General features: G+C 57.6%; 8 protein-coding genes across 8 annotated transcripts; 2 read left to right on the top strand and 6 right to left on the bottom strand.

The window, feature by feature from the left end:
• Positions 1–80: 80 nt before the first annotated feature.
• Positions 81–1,038, top strand: PG986_002399 (uncharacterized protein; the record flags this gene model as incomplete). The annotated part of the gene is made up of 2 exons (XM_066838621.1): positions 81–242; positions 307–1,038. 2 exons carry the CDS (start codon positions 81–83, stop codon positions 1,036–1,038), a joined length of 894 nt encoding a protein of 297 aa, XP_066703685.1.
• Positions 1,039–1,402: 364 nt separating this feature from the next.
• On the bottom strand, positions 1,403–3,415 carry PG986_002398 (uncharacterized protein; the record flags this gene model as incomplete). The annotated part of the gene is made up of 1 exon (XM_066838620.1): positions 1,403–3,415. The coding sequence occupies one exon, from the start codon at positions 3,413–3,415 to the stop codon at positions 1,403–1,405; it is 2,013 nt and encodes a 670-aa protein (XP_066703684.1).
• Positions 3,416–4,799: 1,384 nt separating this feature from the next.
• PG986_002397 (uncharacterized protein) lies at positions 4,800–5,955 on the bottom strand (the record flags this gene model as incomplete). The annotated part of the gene is made up of 2 exons (XM_066838619.1): positions 4,800–5,667; positions 5,726–5,955. 2 exons carry the CDS (start codon positions 5,953–5,955, stop codon positions 4,800–4,802), a joined length of 1,098 nt encoding a protein of 365 aa, XP_066703683.1.
• A 628-nt stretch (positions 5,956–6,583) lies between these two features.
• On the bottom strand, positions 6,584–8,069 carry PG986_002396 (uncharacterized protein; the record flags this gene model as incomplete). Its single annotated transcript, XM_066838618.1, has 2 exons — positions 6,584–7,891; positions 7,947–8,069. 2 exons carry the CDS (start codon positions 8,067–8,069, stop codon positions 6,584–6,586), a joined length of 1,431 nt encoding a protein of 476 aa, XP_066703682.1.
• Positions 8,070–9,838: 1,769 nt separating this feature from the next.
• On the bottom strand, positions 9,839–11,248 carry PG986_002395 (FAD binding domain-containing protein; the record flags this gene model as incomplete). The annotated part of the gene is made up of 1 exon (XM_066838617.1): positions 9,839–11,248. One exon carries the CDS (start codon positions 11,246–11,248, stop codon positions 9,839–9,841), a length of 1,410 nt encoding a protein of 469 aa, XP_066703681.1.
• An 831-nt stretch (positions 11,249–12,079) lies between these two features.
• On the bottom strand, positions 12,080–12,573 carry PG986_002394 (uncharacterized protein; the record flags this gene model as incomplete). The annotated part of the gene is made up of 3 exons (XM_066838616.1): positions 12,080–12,121; positions 12,179–12,395; positions 12,458–12,573. 3 exons carry the CDS (start codon positions 12,571–12,573, stop codon positions 12,080–12,082), a joined length of 375 nt encoding a protein of 124 aa, XP_066703680.1.
• Positions 12,574–12,789: 216 nt separating this feature from the next.
• Positions 12,790–14,221, top strand: PG986_002393 (uncharacterized protein; the record flags this gene model as incomplete). Its single annotated transcript, XM_066838615.1, has 4 exons — positions 12,790–12,870; positions 12,958–13,027; positions 13,338–13,793; positions 13,908–14,221. The coding sequence occupies 4 exons, from the start codon at positions 12,790–12,792 to the stop codon at positions 14,219–14,221; spliced, it is 921 nt and encodes a 306-aa protein (XP_066703679.1).
• A 368-nt stretch (positions 14,222–14,589) lies between these two features.
• PG986_002392 (uncharacterized protein) lies at positions 14,590–16,357 on the bottom strand (the record flags this gene model as incomplete). Its single annotated transcript, XM_066838614.1, has 6 exons — positions 14,590–15,049; positions 15,106–15,141; positions 15,197–15,365; positions 15,415–15,821; positions 15,872–16,068; positions 16,283–16,357. 6 exons carry the CDS (start codon positions 16,355–16,357, stop codon positions 14,590–14,592), a joined length of 1,344 nt encoding a protein of 447 aa, XP_066703678.1.
• Positions 16,358–17,035: the final 678 nt, after the last annotated feature.

Raw genomic sequence — 17,035 nt, 5'->3', positions numbered from 1 at the left:
GGAAAGAACTTAGAGCACCACCACACAACCTCCTCCCACTACAGTCATTCTTTCCAAAGCAACTGAGAACCATTGCCACCATGGTCCGAAACGCTCTTTTCTCTTGCGCCGCGGCGTTCCTGCTCGCCTCTGCGCAGGCCCTCGAGCCCGTCTACAACTGGGGCGGCCCCAACCCCAGCAACCTGCAGCTGGAAATCTACGTGCCCCGTAACAAGGCGCCCAACCCGGCCCTCATTCTCGCTGCAAGTTCTCACCATGGTCTTTCATCTGATTGCGAGAGCCCGTTCACTAACCTCACGACCACAGCTCCACCCCTGCGGCGGCTCGGGACAGCAGTACTCCCACCAGGCCGACTACACCATGGAGGCGGAGCAGCTCGGCTTCATCGTCGCCTACCCGACCGCGACCAACGACAGCAACTGCTGGGACAACTCGTCGCCCCGCGCGCTCAAGCACGACGGCGGCAGCGACCCGACCATCCTCAACAACATGGTCCAGTACCTGGTCGGCAAGTACAACGTCGACAAGACCAGGATCTTCGCCACCGGTTCTTCCTCCGGCTGCATGATGACCAACGTCCTGCTCGCCACCTACCCCGATGTCTTCGCCGCCGGATCGTGCTACTCCGGCGTCGCGGCCGGCTGCCTGATCGGCTCGCCCGGCAACAGCCCCACGACCTCGGACCGCACCTGCGCCAACGGCAAGATCAACAAGACCGGCCCCGAGTGGGCCAAGATCGTCCGCGACATGTATCCCGGCTACACCGGCAGCTACCCGCGCATGATGACCTTCCACGGCACCGCTGACAACCTCGTCTTCCCGCCCAACCTGGACGAGCAGCTCAAGGAGTGGTCCGCCCTCCACAACGTCGGCTTCACCATGACCGCCCAGAACCAGCCCCAGCCCGGCTACACCAAGATCGTCTACGGCGACGGCACCAAGCTCATGGGCTTCATGGCCCAGAACGTCGGCCACACCGTCCCCGTCCACAAGGAGCTCGATCTCATGTGGTTCGGCATCACCCAGGGCCGCGTCTAAGTTGGTAAACGGATGCAGCTTCTACTGCTGCGCGACGGGTGGCAGCTCAGCATGTGAACCACGAGGTTTCTCTTGTGGCTCTACCATCATTTTTAGAACATTCACTGTACATATTCTTTCCGGACATACAACAATCCAATATACGTATCAGGAAATTTCCAAACACACTTCGTGCCTTTTGAGTTGATGATCGTTTCTCGTGACCATACCAGCAGGAACAGTTGCGAAGTAAACAATGGCAATGACAACAGTGTCATCCATCACATGAATGGCATCTGCCCCTCTGGTCACTGGTTGCTCTGATGATCGATCAATCACTATTCAAATTGTAGATATCTACTTAGGTTGCGCAAGCACCAACCCACTAAGGTACTGCCTGCGGCGGCACGCTCTCCAAAGTCGGCACGACCTTCTTGATGAACCCGGTGCTCTCGTCAAAGTACAGCCGGTCAATGGTGGTCTCCCGATGCACCCCGTCCCCGTCCGGGATGGCGAGCCGGTGATACGCAATGTACCAATCGTCGGTCCCCGGCACGTTGATCGTCGTGCTGCCACCCGTGCCCAGGATGCCTTGGGAGGCGTCCTTCTCCAGGATCAGGCCACGGTACGTCCAGGGGCCAGTGGCGCTGGTGGAAGTGGCATAGCCCATGCGGTAGTTGGGCGACCCCGTGTCGTCGATGCAGTACGTCATGTGGTACAGCCCGTTGCGGTAGACGACGAAGGGGCCCTCGCGGAAGTCGGTCAGCCCCGAGATCCCGGATAGGGTGGAAGACTTGATCGAGACCATATCGTCGGCCAGCTCGGCGAAGACGGGACTGCCGTTGCCCCAGTACAGGAAGTACTTCTTCGTCTGCGGGTCGTAGAACGCGCCCGGGTCGATGGCCTGACCGGACTTGACCGCCTCGCCGTTGGTGATCATGGCCGTCGGTTGCGCGACGAAGGGCCCCTCGGGCGAGTCGGCGACCGCCACGCCGATGGTCTTGCGGTCGTAGGTCGGGTTCTGGCCGCTGAAGTAGAAGTAGTACTTGCCCGCGCGCTCGACGATGGTGGGCGCCCACGCGTTGCCGACGGCCCAGGGCACGTTGCTGCTGGTGCCGCCATTGAGCGTCAGGATGGGCTGCTCGCTCTTGGTCCACTGGACCAGGTCGGTCGACTTCCAGACGTAGAAGGTATCGCCGCCCCAGCCTGGAAAGCCGTCGGTGGTCGCGTATATGTAGTACGCCTTGCCGAAGACGGCGATGTTCGGGTCGGCCCACAGGCCGGGAAGGACGGGGCTGCCTTCGCGTTTCGCCAGAGCGGCCGCAGTGTCTCGCTTGGCGAAGGCGGTCGTGAGGCGGGACCGCTCGGCGGCCGTGATGGGCATCACCGTTCCGTGCCGCGGGCTCTTCGGCAGGTTGTGCGAACTCGAGACTTTCCAGTTGGGCTTGGCGATATTGGCCGTCTCGAGGGGCACGTAGTTGCCGCTACCGTACTCGTCGACGAAGAGGTAGTACTTTTGCCCGTTCACGTCCTGGGGGTTGGCCTGGAAGACGGTCGGGCCCTCGACAGCAGCGAGGCCGGCGTTCTTGCCGATGCACGAAGTGACCGTGGTCCATTGCGGGGGCGCCGCCAGCAGAGTGTCGGAGCGTTCCTGAATGATGTCGGTGCAGCCCGTGACGGAGCCCTCGTCCTTGGTGAAGCGGTAGTACACGTCGCCCGCCTTGAGGACCGTCGTGTCGATGCGCGAGGTGCCGGCGTCCTGCCAGACCTGGGCTTGGCTAAAGGTGACGAAGTCGCTCGTCGTCGCGTACATCATGCGGTGGTAGGTGGCGTCGGTGTGGTTCGGGTCGCTCTCGGCGTACAGCGTCGACGCCCAGAAGACGACGTACTGGCCAATCTCGGCGTCGTAGTAGGCCTCCGGGGCCCAGGTCATGCCGGCGGTCGGGGGCGAGACCTCGACGTGGCGCTGGGCGGACCAGGTGACGAGGTCATTGGACTCCCAGATCTCGAGGAAGCGGCTGCCGGTCTTGACGGCGTCGCCCCATGAGGTGCCGGACCCGATGGAGAGGTCCGTGGCGATGACCCAGAACTTTCCGCCGTCGACCGAGCGGATGACGAAGGGGTCGCGGAGGCCCTTGGTGCCCATTGTGGAGGTGAGCACGGGCTGGCCCCCGTTGAGCTCCTCCCAGTCCAGCGCATTGTTGCCGTTGCTGGCGGCGAAATGGATCTTTTCGCCCTCGATGGAGTTGCCGGTGAAGTAGGCGAAGAAGTAGGCTTCGTAATCGTCGGCGCGAGCTTGGATTGATTCTTGGGCTTTGGTCCAGCTGGGAAGCGCGGAGCCCAGCGAAACAGAGGCCGAGCCGATGATGGCCGACAGCAGCAGAGATAGTGAGCGCATGGCTGGCTGGGTTGGAGAATCACGATTGCGCAGTACCTATAGCCAATGCTTCGAAGAGCCCTTTATGCAGGAACGGATCGGCATGTGCATCTTCCTTTATATATACACTCGAGATATATATATATATATATATATAGTCTGCGCTTCTATACCACAACACATATACACTCGTAAATTGTGCTGGGTGGAACTGCCTGTGTCGTGGCCGTTCCATGCTACCGGCATTGCTGTCCGGCGCTCTCTAGATCCCTAGCGGTGGGCCTGACGACATTGCGCATGGTGTTTGTGTGTCCGCGCTCGCTTTAGCGGATTGTGCCGGCCCTGCTTCTTGGTTTCCAACGGTCGCAGCCGTGGAGGGGCTTCATTTTACCACCAATCCAGCATCTCAACCTCGAAACCAAGATGTTTGGTTCTGGTCACGAGCGAGGATGGGCTGATCATTGCCCGTCGGGGGGCCGTCGGGGGTCTGTCCTGGTCAGATCTGGCGCGAGATCTTACTCGCTTACCGTTCTCCGCAGACCCAAAGCGGCATTTTCCCTTTCTCCACAGCGTCCATCCTTCCATCAATGTTTCCCCCGCATAATGCGACGCTGCGCGATCCCGTGATTTTCCATTTGTCATGGGGTGGCACGCAAACAGGAAACACATCCGTTTCTGCTCTCGCCGCGGGAGCCGGGCTGTAGGGAGATTGACAAGACACTGGACGAACCAGAACCGCAAGCCTGATCTGATGACCGTTAAGATAGAATGGCCTCGGAGTCTTGCTGGGGTATTCTACTCATCTCATGCATTTGAGCATTGGCTTGATTATTCCATTCAAGTGTTTCGCGAGTGATAGTATCAAGCACAGATTTTGGTGCTCAGGTCCCGTTGGTCTAGAGTTTTGCCAGAGAGACCTTCCACTTCTGGCCGGGGGATCCGGAGCCGACGTCGTGTGGTCGGACGTCAGCTCCTCTTAGGCGGGTTCCTCATGGGAACGACGTCAATTGGAAGAGCTGATAGGGCCGCTTCTACGGCTGCAATACCCCGATAGTGATCGGCGGATAGTCAGGTGAGCGTGACTGGTAGCTCCCAAGCCTACCTGCACATGAATGGCCGTTGAGATCTCTCATGTGCCGAGCCTCGGAATCGACTTATTTGCTTTTGCGACTTCACCAGATGAGCTGCTTGGACATACGCTGCATCGATCAGTGTTGATGGGCGACAAAACGAGAGGCTGAGCTCTGCCGAAGCCCGAATATGCCAAGGGGTACCATCAGGTATGCATATGATAGGTATGGTGGGCATGGTCTGGTTGTTCTCCTCTACAATCTCAAGTCTTCCACTGCTATCTCTCTACCCCTCAACACCAGTTTTCAGATGAACATGCACATGATGACTTCTTTCAGCCATTGCCCTTCGTAGCCCCTGCGTCAAGAGCCGGCCTCCTGGCCACCACGATGACCGCCTCCAAGACGCGGCTCCTCGCCCACCACTCAAAGACCAGCCTGGCGACGTTCAGCGAGCCCAGCCCGAGTCCCACGTCCCGCAGCTCGTCGCTCCGCTTCCGCATGTACCGGGCCAGGGGCTCAAACACGTCTTCCGTGACATCGTGGAACTCGATGCGGCCGTAGTCGTACCCAGCCTCGACCAGCATCTCGGCGTACCGCTCGCGAGTCATGAAGGCGTGGACCGGGCACTCGCCCATCCACGCGACCAGCTTGAGGGCCCACCGCTGATGGAACCACGCCGCGTCCGACAGCAGCAGGTCGAACGCCATGACGGACGCGTTCAGGTCCTGGGACGCCAGCGAGAGGACGGGCTTGCGCGACGGGTGGAAGTGGTAGAGCGAGTCTAGGGCGAGGACCCATGTCTCACTCTGGCTGCTGCTCTGCTCCTTGGCGTTGAGAGACGCAACGGCCCGGTGCAGGTCCTCGGGCCACCATCTGGCTTGCGCCGCATCTTCGCAGAAGATCTGGACCTCCCTCTTCTTATCCTGGCTGGTGCAGGGCCCCAGGCGGTTTTGCGCAAACCGGTACTGACGGTAGTTTAGGGTGATGCCGACGTATTTGAGCGGGATGCGCGCAAGTTGGGCCAAAAAGGCCGTCTGGTCGCCGCAGCCGTATCCGAGATCGAGAATCGAAAGGCTCTTGAGGCTCTTTCGTAGTTTTGGCGCTGCAGGCGACTTGCCCGCGTCGTCGAGCAGTTTGGCCTTTTGGAGGACCTCGATCAAGAGAGCTTGGCAGGCCGTGGGGAAGTCGTCCGTGTCCCGCCTGAACAAATCAGCATGTCAAACAAAGATTCAAATGTCAAGAGGACGGGACACAGTACCAGAATCCCATGTTCATCCACATGGACTTTGGCGGGAGCTCGATGTTGAGCTTGCCATGGTCGAGACTGTACAGCCGGTCGTTTCGTTTCCCAACCCCCCAGTCGGTGGGCGTTTGGCGGGCGAATCGGATTTTGGGCCAGCTAAGGCTAGGGGCCAGGACGCCAATAGCGAACCCCGCCAAAACACACAGGAGGTGAGCTGTGTTCAGGCACGAGAGGAACGCCCACATGCTCACGATAGCAGTGGTGTCTCATATACATATGATAATCAGGAGAATGCTATTGGTTGAATAGCTGAGAAAGCTGGAACCGATCATTGGTAGCAGATCTATCAGTTGCTCGTCGTCTAGTCTGTTCCGTCTGGTGTGTTACCAGAATGTCGAATGAGACAGGTCGGTCAGGGCCTGTCTTTATTGACGGGTGCACTGGACTTGTCGGAGCGTCGGGCCCGGGCCCAGCGGCGATGCAGCGCGAGGTCAGTCGAGCACTTTTCGTTGGGTTTAGGGGACAAGCCCCCGAGAAGTTTCAGCAGGCCTGGGCTGTCAAACTCGGAAGCTCAGCGGGGTGCATGCGCCGGGAAATGCGCATCTCGGGCATCTGTCTGCTTGTTTTCCATCCAGACCAGCCGTCAATGCGGTGACATGACACATGTACCGACATATCTCGCAGGCCAAGGCTGCCAACTCATTTGACGGCAGGATCGCAAGAGACCGCTGTGGCGCTTACGCTTCGATTTACATGAACACAGCAAGTCAACTCATGCTGCATTGTAACATCCAGCATGCGCTCAACATGGACGCAATCGATAAAAGTGAGCGCTGTTTTGAATTCAATGCTAATGATTATACAACGTTTCTTTCAATGTTCCGCCTCGCTGTGCCAAGGGATGCGCACGCCAAAGTCCTGCGCGACTCGAACCGCCGACACGATGCAGCCTTCGAGAAGAACCATGCCATCCCAACACCAACCGCCCGCCAGCCACACACCGTCATCGCCATTATGCCAGCCTACGTAGTCCCTGGGACCATTGGTCCCGTCCCTGTTTCGCAGTACACTGTTGACAATCTCTTGGCTGTCGGGCGTTCTCAGCACTCTCCAGAACGCTGCCCGATGAAGGACATTAAGTTCCCCAAACCCTCCCGCTATCGAGGTCGCCACCACGGCGCCGCAGTTGACCGTGTGCAGCGCTTCTGTACAACCTGAGCCCTTGAAATCGGACCTGAGCAGCAGAGTGTCGGCGACCAGTGCGTCCACGCCTACCGTGTCGTTCTGCTTGAAACTGCGCTCTGCAACGCGGAGAGTTGTAGACTGGCCCGCCCCATGTAGAACTGCGCTTGCGACGATCCTAGTGGGCATGCGTGGCATGACAGACCGGAGGGGAGCATAGACCTTGGCCACAGCGCACGGGTCGATGGCTAGCACGATCCGGCCAAAGAACTCCTCCACCACATCTTCACCCGGGCCCTGTATCCAGACTAGCCTCACGCGCGAGCCGCAGGGCTCGACCAAGAGCACCTCGGATGCCAGCCGTATATCCTGACCCTCTGAAAGCACCGCGGCGACGTCCTGCACTCCGTGAGATACCACGAAATGGTCGGCCGCGAAGATTTCTCGCTGATACCTGGTCAAGTCGCTCGCCGGAAACGCCAGCAGCTCCTCGTGCGAGCACGTCGCCACACTGGACATGAGCGGGGCCATGTAGCGGCGGACGAAGCGCTGTGGCACTCTCATCCGCCTCAGGTAGGCACCGTAGCTCTCCCCCGCGCGGGGCCTCGCGAGAAAGCAGCACAGCGAGTACCACACATAGCAAGCCAGTACAAAGACGACTTCCAGAAGATGGCCGATGGCGTGTGCTCCAGGCGGGCGGACTGGAACTATCAGGTGGTTGTTGGATGAGTGGATGAAGTGCGGCGGCGAATCTGCTCCCGACAAAGACGGCGACTTCTCTTTGTCATTCCGACCTCCATACAACCGGGCAGTGACGTCTGAGAAAGCGAACAGGAAGCGCTTGGCGTGGTACCGGATCCCCAGATGGTCGTACATGACTATCAGATTTCGGTAGAAACCCCCAGCGAACGCCCTCATGGGCAGATCCACCCGGCTACACGTCCCGTCGCGCTCATCTACCAGTGTCACCGAGGCGGCATCCAGTGATATGCGGTCGCCCTTTCTTTCGTGGTTAGCCCCGGGACATGTGTTTGAGGAGGATCGAGTGGCATACCTTTTCAAATAGTGTAACAGAAAACCGCTGAAGCTCATCTTGTCGGAGGAGGTAGCCAGTCGCCAGACCGGCCATGCCAGTTCCGACAATAGCCACCTTGATCTTGTCGTCTGACGGTGTCATGTTGTCAACAATTCTTGTCTTGCTGCTTTGCGCTCCGTCGGCCCTCGCACACCACCGTGAGTCTTTGGTCATTGCCACTGGGTGCGGAGTCAACTTGCTGTTTCTCATCAAATGACAATACTTGCAAGTTGCAAGTTGTTACGCCTGCACTGCAGCTTTCCTCCAGAAGAGCGATTCCAAATATCCTGATCCCTTTGGCCAAACTTTGCAGTTTGGACATCAGCACAAAGCTAATGCTCTGTCCTCGTTTGGTAATCAACAACAAGGCCGCCTACATCAGTCTACAGTACCGGACGGTTTCATCTCAACCTACCCATTCCGTAGCTGCAGCTAAGCAGACGGGCCACACACGATCCTATGGCCTGTAGTCTCGTGTCCAAGGAATACACTACATAGGTATAGCTCAATGCATCCGCTGGCTTTATTCTCCATAGAGTATATGCCACGCGAGGTCTCGGCGATCCACGAAGAGCGAGAATGGCGCCGCCCAGGTAAAGCTCCCGAAACATTGCAGACTCACCCTGGCTTGAGTCGGCTTCAAACAAACTTCTCACGCACGAGTCAGGAAAGGGGGCTCTGGCCCGTTCAGAAAAACTTTGCTCTGCCCATGGCCCCTGCTCAACCAGTAGAGTTATTTTTATACACATTAGAGGGGCTTTTAGATTTGAGGCTCAATGGCTTTCGCCTCGTCTTGAGTCTTGATACTTCTTGTCACGAACTCACCATATCGAAATGACGCGCGATATTGTTGGCTCCATGTTGCTGGGCGTATCAACGCCATATCGATATTTGCTTACACCGACCGAAATCCAATAGATGTGTTTGATGTTTCGAAGACGGCGGCGATTTCTGTTGGACGGCCACCCTTCTTACTATTGGTTTGAGGCTCTTAGCGGGCCTTCCCACCTCCAGTTCCCCGATTTAATGTTTCCCAGTACTAGCCGCACAGCATACGGACTTTGCCCTGGTGCTGTAGCTCGGCTTCCACCCCCGCCTCCCGCACTTCCACCATAGATACGTCAATCGTCACACGTACATCATAGAAAACTCTGGCACAGGGAATAGTTCATATATGGTTCCTTCATCAGTTGTTTTGCACTGCCGGGACAAGTGAAGGGGAATAGCCGCGGTGTTACCCCCTGGCCGGCTGCGCAATGCGGTATGGTGGCACAATAATTCGACCGGCCCTGCCCAACGCTTGATGGCAATGCGCTGCTTATCATATCAGGCAGTACTATAGTATTTACGAATCAAAGGCTTCTCAATGCAGCCAGCGAAATTTTCTCGTCCGCGTTACGTCCAAACCGATCAAGGACGGCAAGTTTGATATGGAGGTTATCGTGCGCGACGTAGATGGGGAGATGGTCGCGCTGAGCCATCATGTGGCCATGATCGTAAGCTTGGAAAGGAACACGAAGAAGAGGGGCTCCTCGAACGCGTCATTGTAGTACGAGATGTCACACATCTTGATGTTTATGTCAGCAGGTCTAGGCTACACTTGGCCTTTGACATGTGCTAGCAAAAGGAGTTGACCACTTCGGGCTCGAGTTTAGGATTCCAGTCTTATGATGGGATCATGGCCAATGGAAGCTAGGCTGGCACCGCCCCGACCTGTGTATCGAAAATACGCAACGTAGGCGTTACGTTTCGGCCTCATGGGGAGCTTTAGTAGTTACAACAGGGGACCTTAGACGGTTGGCATGTTCGTTTCATTATCAGAGTGGTCGATTGATCTAACTGGCTGCATTCCCAGACCGCCGCCGAGATGCTCACTGTTTAACATATTTGGCAGCCTCCGCCCCGGCCACGCGGCCAAACACGACACACTCCAGAAGCGATGATCCGCCAAGTCGGTTGTCGCCGTGTATGCCGCCCGTGATCTCGCCTGCCGTCCAGAGCCCCTCGACCGGCTTGGACCCCGCCCTCAGCGGCTGGGCCTTCTCGTTGAACGCCGCGCCGCCCATCGTGAAGTGCGTGACCGGCGTGACCTTGCCGACGCAGACCTCCTCTTCCCGGTTCGCCTCGCCAGCCGGAAGCCGCCAGCGACCAAAGTTGGTGCGCCCAAAGGCGCCGTCTTTGCCTTTGGCTACCGACTCCGCATACCTGTCGACGGCCTCGATGGCCGCGGGACTGAGCTCTTTTACTTTCTTCTTCTGCATCAGCCCCTTCCACGTGTAGAAGCCCAGGTGGCCCGCCGTGGCATCGCAGGCGCCCGGGTCCATGAGCAGCGTGATGTCCCACTGCCGGCTGTCGCCCGTTTCCTTGCTGTGCGGCAAGTTCATAATGGCCTCGCTGACCTTCTCGCGCGTGCCTAGCTCGTTGACGAACCGCTTGTCCTCGTCCGACAGCAGGATGCCGCCCTCGCCCCTCAGGGCCTCGGCTGCCAGGAACTTGTACCGGACGGCCGGGTCCTTGGGGTCCACGAAGCCTGTCGGGTGCACCTGCACGCTCGTCATGTCCACGAACTCTACGCCCACCTCTTCCAAAATCCCGTGCGATCCTGGCCGGTCGTCGTTGGTGGACGGCAGGCCCGCGAGGTCCGGGCGGTACTTGGCCAGCATGCCCATGGCGTCGCCGGCGAACCCGCCGGCCGCGAAGACGACGGCGCCGTCGAGGTCGTGCGTCTGCTTGTCCTGCACGTACCGCACGCCCGTGACGACGTCGTCCCGCACGGCGAGCGAGACCACCTCGGCCAGGCTGCTGAGCTGGAAGCCCGGGTTGTCGGTCAGCTTCTTCTGTATGGCCGAGACGATGGCGGCGCCCGGCGGCAGCTTGCCCGCGCCGCGATGCGTCCGCGGCACCGTGTGGCCGCCCAGGATCGCCACGACGCTCAGGTCGACGCCGAACTCGTCGGCGATCCAGCTGACCGCGGCCTCGGATCTCTCTGTCAGCGTGTTGACGAGCCGCGCGCGGTCGACCTTGGCGAGGTCCTGCGAGAACCGGCGGCCGGCCGAGCGGACCGAGTCGCCGTAGAAGGCGTCGTCCTTGGCGATGCCGGCGGCCTTTTGGAAGCGGGTGCGGGCGCCGTTGATTCCCGAAGAGGCCTTGATGCTGTTGCCGCCGGGCTTCGGGGCGCGGTCCAGCATGTGCACGCGCGCGCCCGCCTGGAGGGCCTCGTAGGAGGCCGACAGGCCAGCCAGGCCGGACCCGACGACGATGACGGGCCTCGGGGACGACATGGCGGCTGGGTCTCGAAAGTGTACTAGGACACCAAGGGTGTCAAAGATAGCGTTGCGATGGTGGAGGCTGAAGACGGCGATGACTATGCCAATCAAGAAGATGAGAAGCAGGCGCCGGCTTCTGTACATGGGTTAGGAGGTGAACCGATACGACCGATCAGTTCAATGTGCATTTCTGGTTGATTGTTTCATTGAACGCGGCGCAGATATAGGTGTGGACAAGAGCCCCGAGTGGGTGGACAAGTGCGTCCAAGGGCCGTCCGCGGTCGGCCCACGTCGTACGATGGTGGCTACACGGGCGCTCACGGTCGCACGGCCATCGTCTTGATCAACCGATTGACATGCATAGAGCGAAGCGCTAGACGGCGATCAAGCGAACTATAATAGGGTGCATCTGTGCGTGAGGAAGGTAAATGTGGCATGTCGCGTCTGCGGCACCCAGCATTGTTGTCCGGTCTTGTAGGGCCATAGCACGCTGCCAAAAGTCGGGGCCATCCTGCCAAGACGGACTCAACTCGACGGACCAACCGTTTTGCTGATAGGACGCGAGAGCAACATCAGGTAGATATCTAAGTCATTCTTCAAATGGCAGACACGGCTCGCATTCTTTTCTGGACCGGTCTTCAATATTGGATTCAACGATGCATCACCGCGGCAGCCCGCTGACAAGCCTTGGTTCAACTGACTTTGAACTGACCAGGCCTTTCGTGAGACACGCCTGAGGTCAAACCGGTTGACCTATGAGAGGAAACGAGTGATAGTGTCCTGGATACAAGTCCGTGCCGCTCCGGCAACCAGCCCGGCCACCTGCACGCGGCAACCGAGGCGTGACTACTTCTTTCTAGGCAAGACGCGGACGGCCTCGATAACGCTCTCCGTAGAGTTAGCCACTGTTGGAAAATCGGCAATGCACAACGGAAAGTAACTTACGGTCAGCGGAATGGCGGTACAGCCATCCCTGCCCACGTAGGCGACTTGGTGCTCGCAGTGCCAGTCGGCGTAGAGCCAGACATCCATGTTCCCAATGTTGCTGGCCGCGACGTTGTGCGAGGTCGAGACGTTCTTGCACCAGATCTCGTCGTCCTCGCCGCCGGCCGTGGCGCCAGTGGTCTTGGCGTCGCAGCCCGACTCGTAGAACTCGAGTAGCCTGGTATGCACGGTTAGATTCTCTTTTGGAGATGAAGTCTTCAGCAATGACGTGATACTTACCATGAGCCTGTGCGAGGGTTCAAGGAGGTGTTTCGAGCGGCCATCGGCGTAGTTCTGGCATTGGCGACCTGCGTCGAGGCGACGAGGGCCAGAACAGATGCAAAAGCAAGTTGCATGATGGGTTTTGTGGTAGAGTATTTAGTTGAGGGGCATTGAATTGGTTGGCGTGCGCAGAAGTACGTATGATGATGAGATTGGGTTTTGCAACCATTTCAGAGATGGAAAAAAGCTCACGAATATATGTATATGTTTACGGACTACGCGCTAGAGTATTGCAGTGCCCACCTCTTGCTCTAATTACGTATCGCTAAATGAACCTGGCGGAGAGTTCAATGCCATTGATCAACATCCAGAGCTTTCCGTATGAGCAGTTGAATGCCCAGCACAGGCAGCAGGCTGTGCAAAGCAAACCCGTACGTCACGGGATGCAGCTTGTTCCAGTCATGACATGGTAATTCCGTATGTGTCAGGGTCTACTATAGTATTGATGCTATTCATAGAACATTATCGACAAGTTTGGATATATCAAGGGCTCAGGGGCGAGAGATCCTATTGGTGCCGACGGTTTGGGTCAGTGGCTTAGTCGAAACGATGGCCTGTCGGCGTTGCCTGATTACATGAAACCAGCAGCATACAGGCAACAGTCCAAAGTGCATGGGCGAACATGGCCTGGATTCGGCAGCCTTTGACTGCTCCGGCGGCATCCAATATACAGGGGGGCAGCTCGGTGGCTCATGCGCGCAACTACCAGCTTTGGGACTGTGCTAAACCGATGATTGGTCGACGACTGTAAAGGAATATATAGATCTACAGTTAGGTTTCACATGACGTATCTATGCTATCTGGGCGCTGCCCCTCCTTCTTTTGCATACCTTCGCAGCGAGGAGCTCGGAAGACAAGGGCAGCTTCAGGTTTTGGGACATCCCTGAACAGCAGTTCAACCAAAGCTTCGGGCGCCTTAGTGCCACCGGGGCAGTTTCACTCCCTGCAAATGGGGACTGGTCCTTGAGCGTCGAGGTAGCCGCCGACATCCCCATTCCTAGCGGCAGCATGTACGGCGGCGGCAACGGCACTTTCTTCACCGGCAGCCGGATCCTCTTGAATGCACCACCGGCAACCGGTGGCGTCAATGCCAGTTCTGATGATGCTTGGCAGACCTGCGTCACCTTCTGGGACCTGATTGTGGACGAGTACCCAGACGAGTTGCGCGAGGACGATGGCTCGTGTTCCAGCGGGCTGTCACCCGACTGCATCGGCGCGATAGAGCGCGAGATCGTCGATGACTCCTCGCCGCAATCTGGTTGCACTTGTCCGCAGCTGGACAAGATTGATTCGTGTAAGCCGAGCCAGCTGTGTAAGTCCACCAGCTGTGCCGCATATCGTAGGTTCCCTCTTTCTCGGACTTTATGTCATCAAGCACTGCTGACGTACCAACCTTCACTCTTCCCAGGTGCCAATAGCACCGACATGAATTCATGGCCCAACGGGCAACTAGAGGTGCGCAGATATGGCGGACCTTTGCACGACAGCCCGAACGACCTGACCTCCTACAACGAGACGGGAAGCATCGCCTGGCCTGTTGCTGTCGTGAGGAGCGAACCCAGACCCGGAAACACTAGTAGAATAGACAGAACTACGGCCAAGCTTTCCTGCGTCAGAGCGAATAAGGCTGCTGAAGGAGGCTCGGTCCCTGGCAAACCTTCGACAGGCGGCGGGATCTCCAGTGGAAGAACTCCGGGGGTGTGGGCCAGCTTCTCTTACTAAGCGTAGCCATCACCCTTGCACGGCTCTTCCAGGAGTGAGAGAAAAGAGCAACCATGAGTTGCTACGAAGGGTGGCAGTGTTGGAGGTAAGAATATTTGAAGTCACCATTGAACCTTGAGATGTCACGTCACTGTCTTTCTTGAGCCACTGTGCTCTGTAGCAACCAGTCGCGGAGTCAGCCATTCCGTGGCTGACTTGGCCCCTGGGGTGTCTGATGTTGATACCCGAACTATACAGATCAGGAGGAAGACTTGCAAGCAACAGTGCCAGAAGACTAGTGACAATGATGAGAGATCAAGTATGCTTCCCAATTATCTAAACGTGGCATTCCACCTTACTCAGAGCGAGCACCTCGATAAATCCCGACGCTAAGCAACAATCCGGTGTCCAGTCTTCCGCAGCTTTTGGAAGACCATATCGGGGTCATACTTCTCGGAGGCCGCCCTGATCTTGTCCGTAGCGTAGGTGGCGATGGGATCCTGACCCGCATAGGCGTAGTTGAGGAAGCGCCAGTCCCAGTTGACCCCCAGCGACGTGGCGTACGCGTCGACCTCGTCCTGCCACTGCTGCATGATGGGCAGCGCCACCGCCTCGTTCTTGGCGCCGTCGATGGCCAGGCTGGCCAGGAACAGCACGCCGTTCTCGCCCCGGGACTTGGCCTCGAGGTTCATCGCGTTCCCGCCGTTCGCGTCGCCGTGCTCGATCATGGCCTGCGTCAGGGGGAACATGGAACAGAGGGTGACGAGCTGGCTGTCTTGGCTGACCAGCCCGGCCCGTTTGCCGGCGATCAGTTCCTCGTGCTTGTCCGCGGCGAACTTGATGATACGTCTGTAACGCCTGTCAGCATCCGGTCAAGATGCCAAACTGTATACATATTGACTTACGGGTCGTTCTTGTAAGCACCGGTCAACCAGATGTTGCTATAGTACCAATGTTAGTGTTCAAACAAGGCAAGGTAACGAAGCAGGCGCCTACCGAAGTCCATCAGGTTGGCCGACATCGAACTCGGCAGTCAGCTCGTACATGGGCGCCGACCGGAGCGACTTCTTGATGAGGCCCGACGTGTTGAGGTATCGATCGTAGACGGGCGGATAGGAAATATCGAGCGTGTTGTCCATGGCGACTTGCACAATCAGAGAGCGGGCTGCGAAATAAGTCAGACAGATTGATTCATCTTCGGTCGTCATACTTACTCGAGTGGGTGTAGACCCAGTACAGCATGGTCGAGCTGTTCTTGTCCAGGTGGTTGTTCTCGACAAAGTCCACGTAGGCGTCGGTCAGGTCGTCCGCCGCGCTCAGCTCGTACTGCGCGATGCCGCCCCAGATGTTGGGCTTTGTCGGATCCGGGAACTCGATGACGTACATCTCGAAGCGGGTGACGAGGCCGAAGTTGCCGGAGCCGCCCTTTAGGGCTTGCCACAGGTAGTTGTGTTCGTCGACGTTGGCGTCGACGATGGTGCCGTTGGCCAGGACCACTTGGAAGTTCTTGACGTTATCGCAGGCCCACCCGTGCGAGGTGGAGTGGAACGAGTTGCCGCCGCCCGTCGTGAAACCGGCCACGCCTACGCCGCCCGCGCGGCCGCCCGTCACCGTTACCCCGCTGTAGCGTGGTCGGCGAAGGGGACATGCCACGGGCTGCTCCGCACTTACTGTGGCTCCAGTGTCTCGTACACCGGCTGCCAGGAAGACCCCGGGCCGATGGAGGCAATCTTCTCGACGGGATCGTAGGTCGTCTGGTTCATGCGACCGAAATCGATCGTGACGCCTTCTTTGATGCTGTTGGAAGCCGGGAAGTCGCCATGGCCGCCGCTCAGTATGCCAAACGCGCATTCGTTGCTCACCAAAATCTAGATCACGGCAGCGGTGTCCTCGGCGCTGGCGGACCAGATGGACTCGACGCGGCCCCGGTAGTTGGCAGTGTCCGGAAAGTACACCTTGCCCGCTAGCGATGCCTCCTGCGATAAAGCATTGCACTATTGTTGAATGTCAGCCATTGATCTTCGCCTCGCTTGGTGCAAGGAGGCATGGGAGTAGGGGGTTGCTGACACAATTAGACACTACATCAGCGCATGCGACTGAGGCTTGACGCAGCAGCAGCAGCAGCGCCAAGTTGGCAAAAGACTGATTGCGTTTCATTATTGCTTGGGTTGCTGCCCGGATCTGACCTGCATATGCTGCCACACTCAAGGACAACCCGTGAATTTAGTATGGAACGTACGCCGTGGCCCCCAAAGAAAATGCGATGGCGACATACAGGCAGTGGCAGCCCAAAGACGATGAGGGCCTGCTTTTATTTGTCGTGCGCCCGAGCCTGTCGACCTGCAAGTCCGCTCATCAGCATCTGCTTGAGTTGCATCTCTACATCCTTGCAGTTCGCTATGGCTCGTTCTGCTCGGAATGTTAACCGAGACTGGAAGATAAAGAGTGGTCTTTTGCTGTGCCGCCCCGGAGCAAATTGGGAGTGGGACGACAATGGTGGTGATTGGAGAGGGGTGGCGATCTCACCACCCAAGCGGGAAGTCAGCCCCGGTTTCCTCCCCGGCGACCCCCACTCGTGAAATTCTATATTGCCTTTTCTGATACCCCTGTATAATATTGAAGTTCTTGTTTAGTCCTCTACACATATATTATCTAATATCTTAATAGCGTAGGAAGCCTACATTAAGATGTAACCTTTACTAGTTACCCCCCCTTCTTTATTAACCCCTTTAAAATAGATATAGAAATTAATAATAATAGTAATAAATAGGTTAATTAAGTAATATACACTGTATTTTAAGGTTTATTTCGGCTTATACGTATTATAATAAAGTT

This window comes from Apiospora aurea (genome assembly GCF_038362705.1).
Source record: "Apiospora aurea strain CBS 24483 chromosome Unknown utg000002l_segment0_segment0, whole genome shotgun sequence".
In the NCBI taxonomy this organism is placed as follows: Eukaryota; Fungi; Ascomycota; class Sordariomycetes; order Amphisphaeriales; family Apiosporaceae; genus Apiospora; species Apiospora aurea.
The sequence above is the reverse complement of the archived record's forward strand: the minus strand, read 5'-3'. Positions and strand labels throughout refer to the sequence as shown.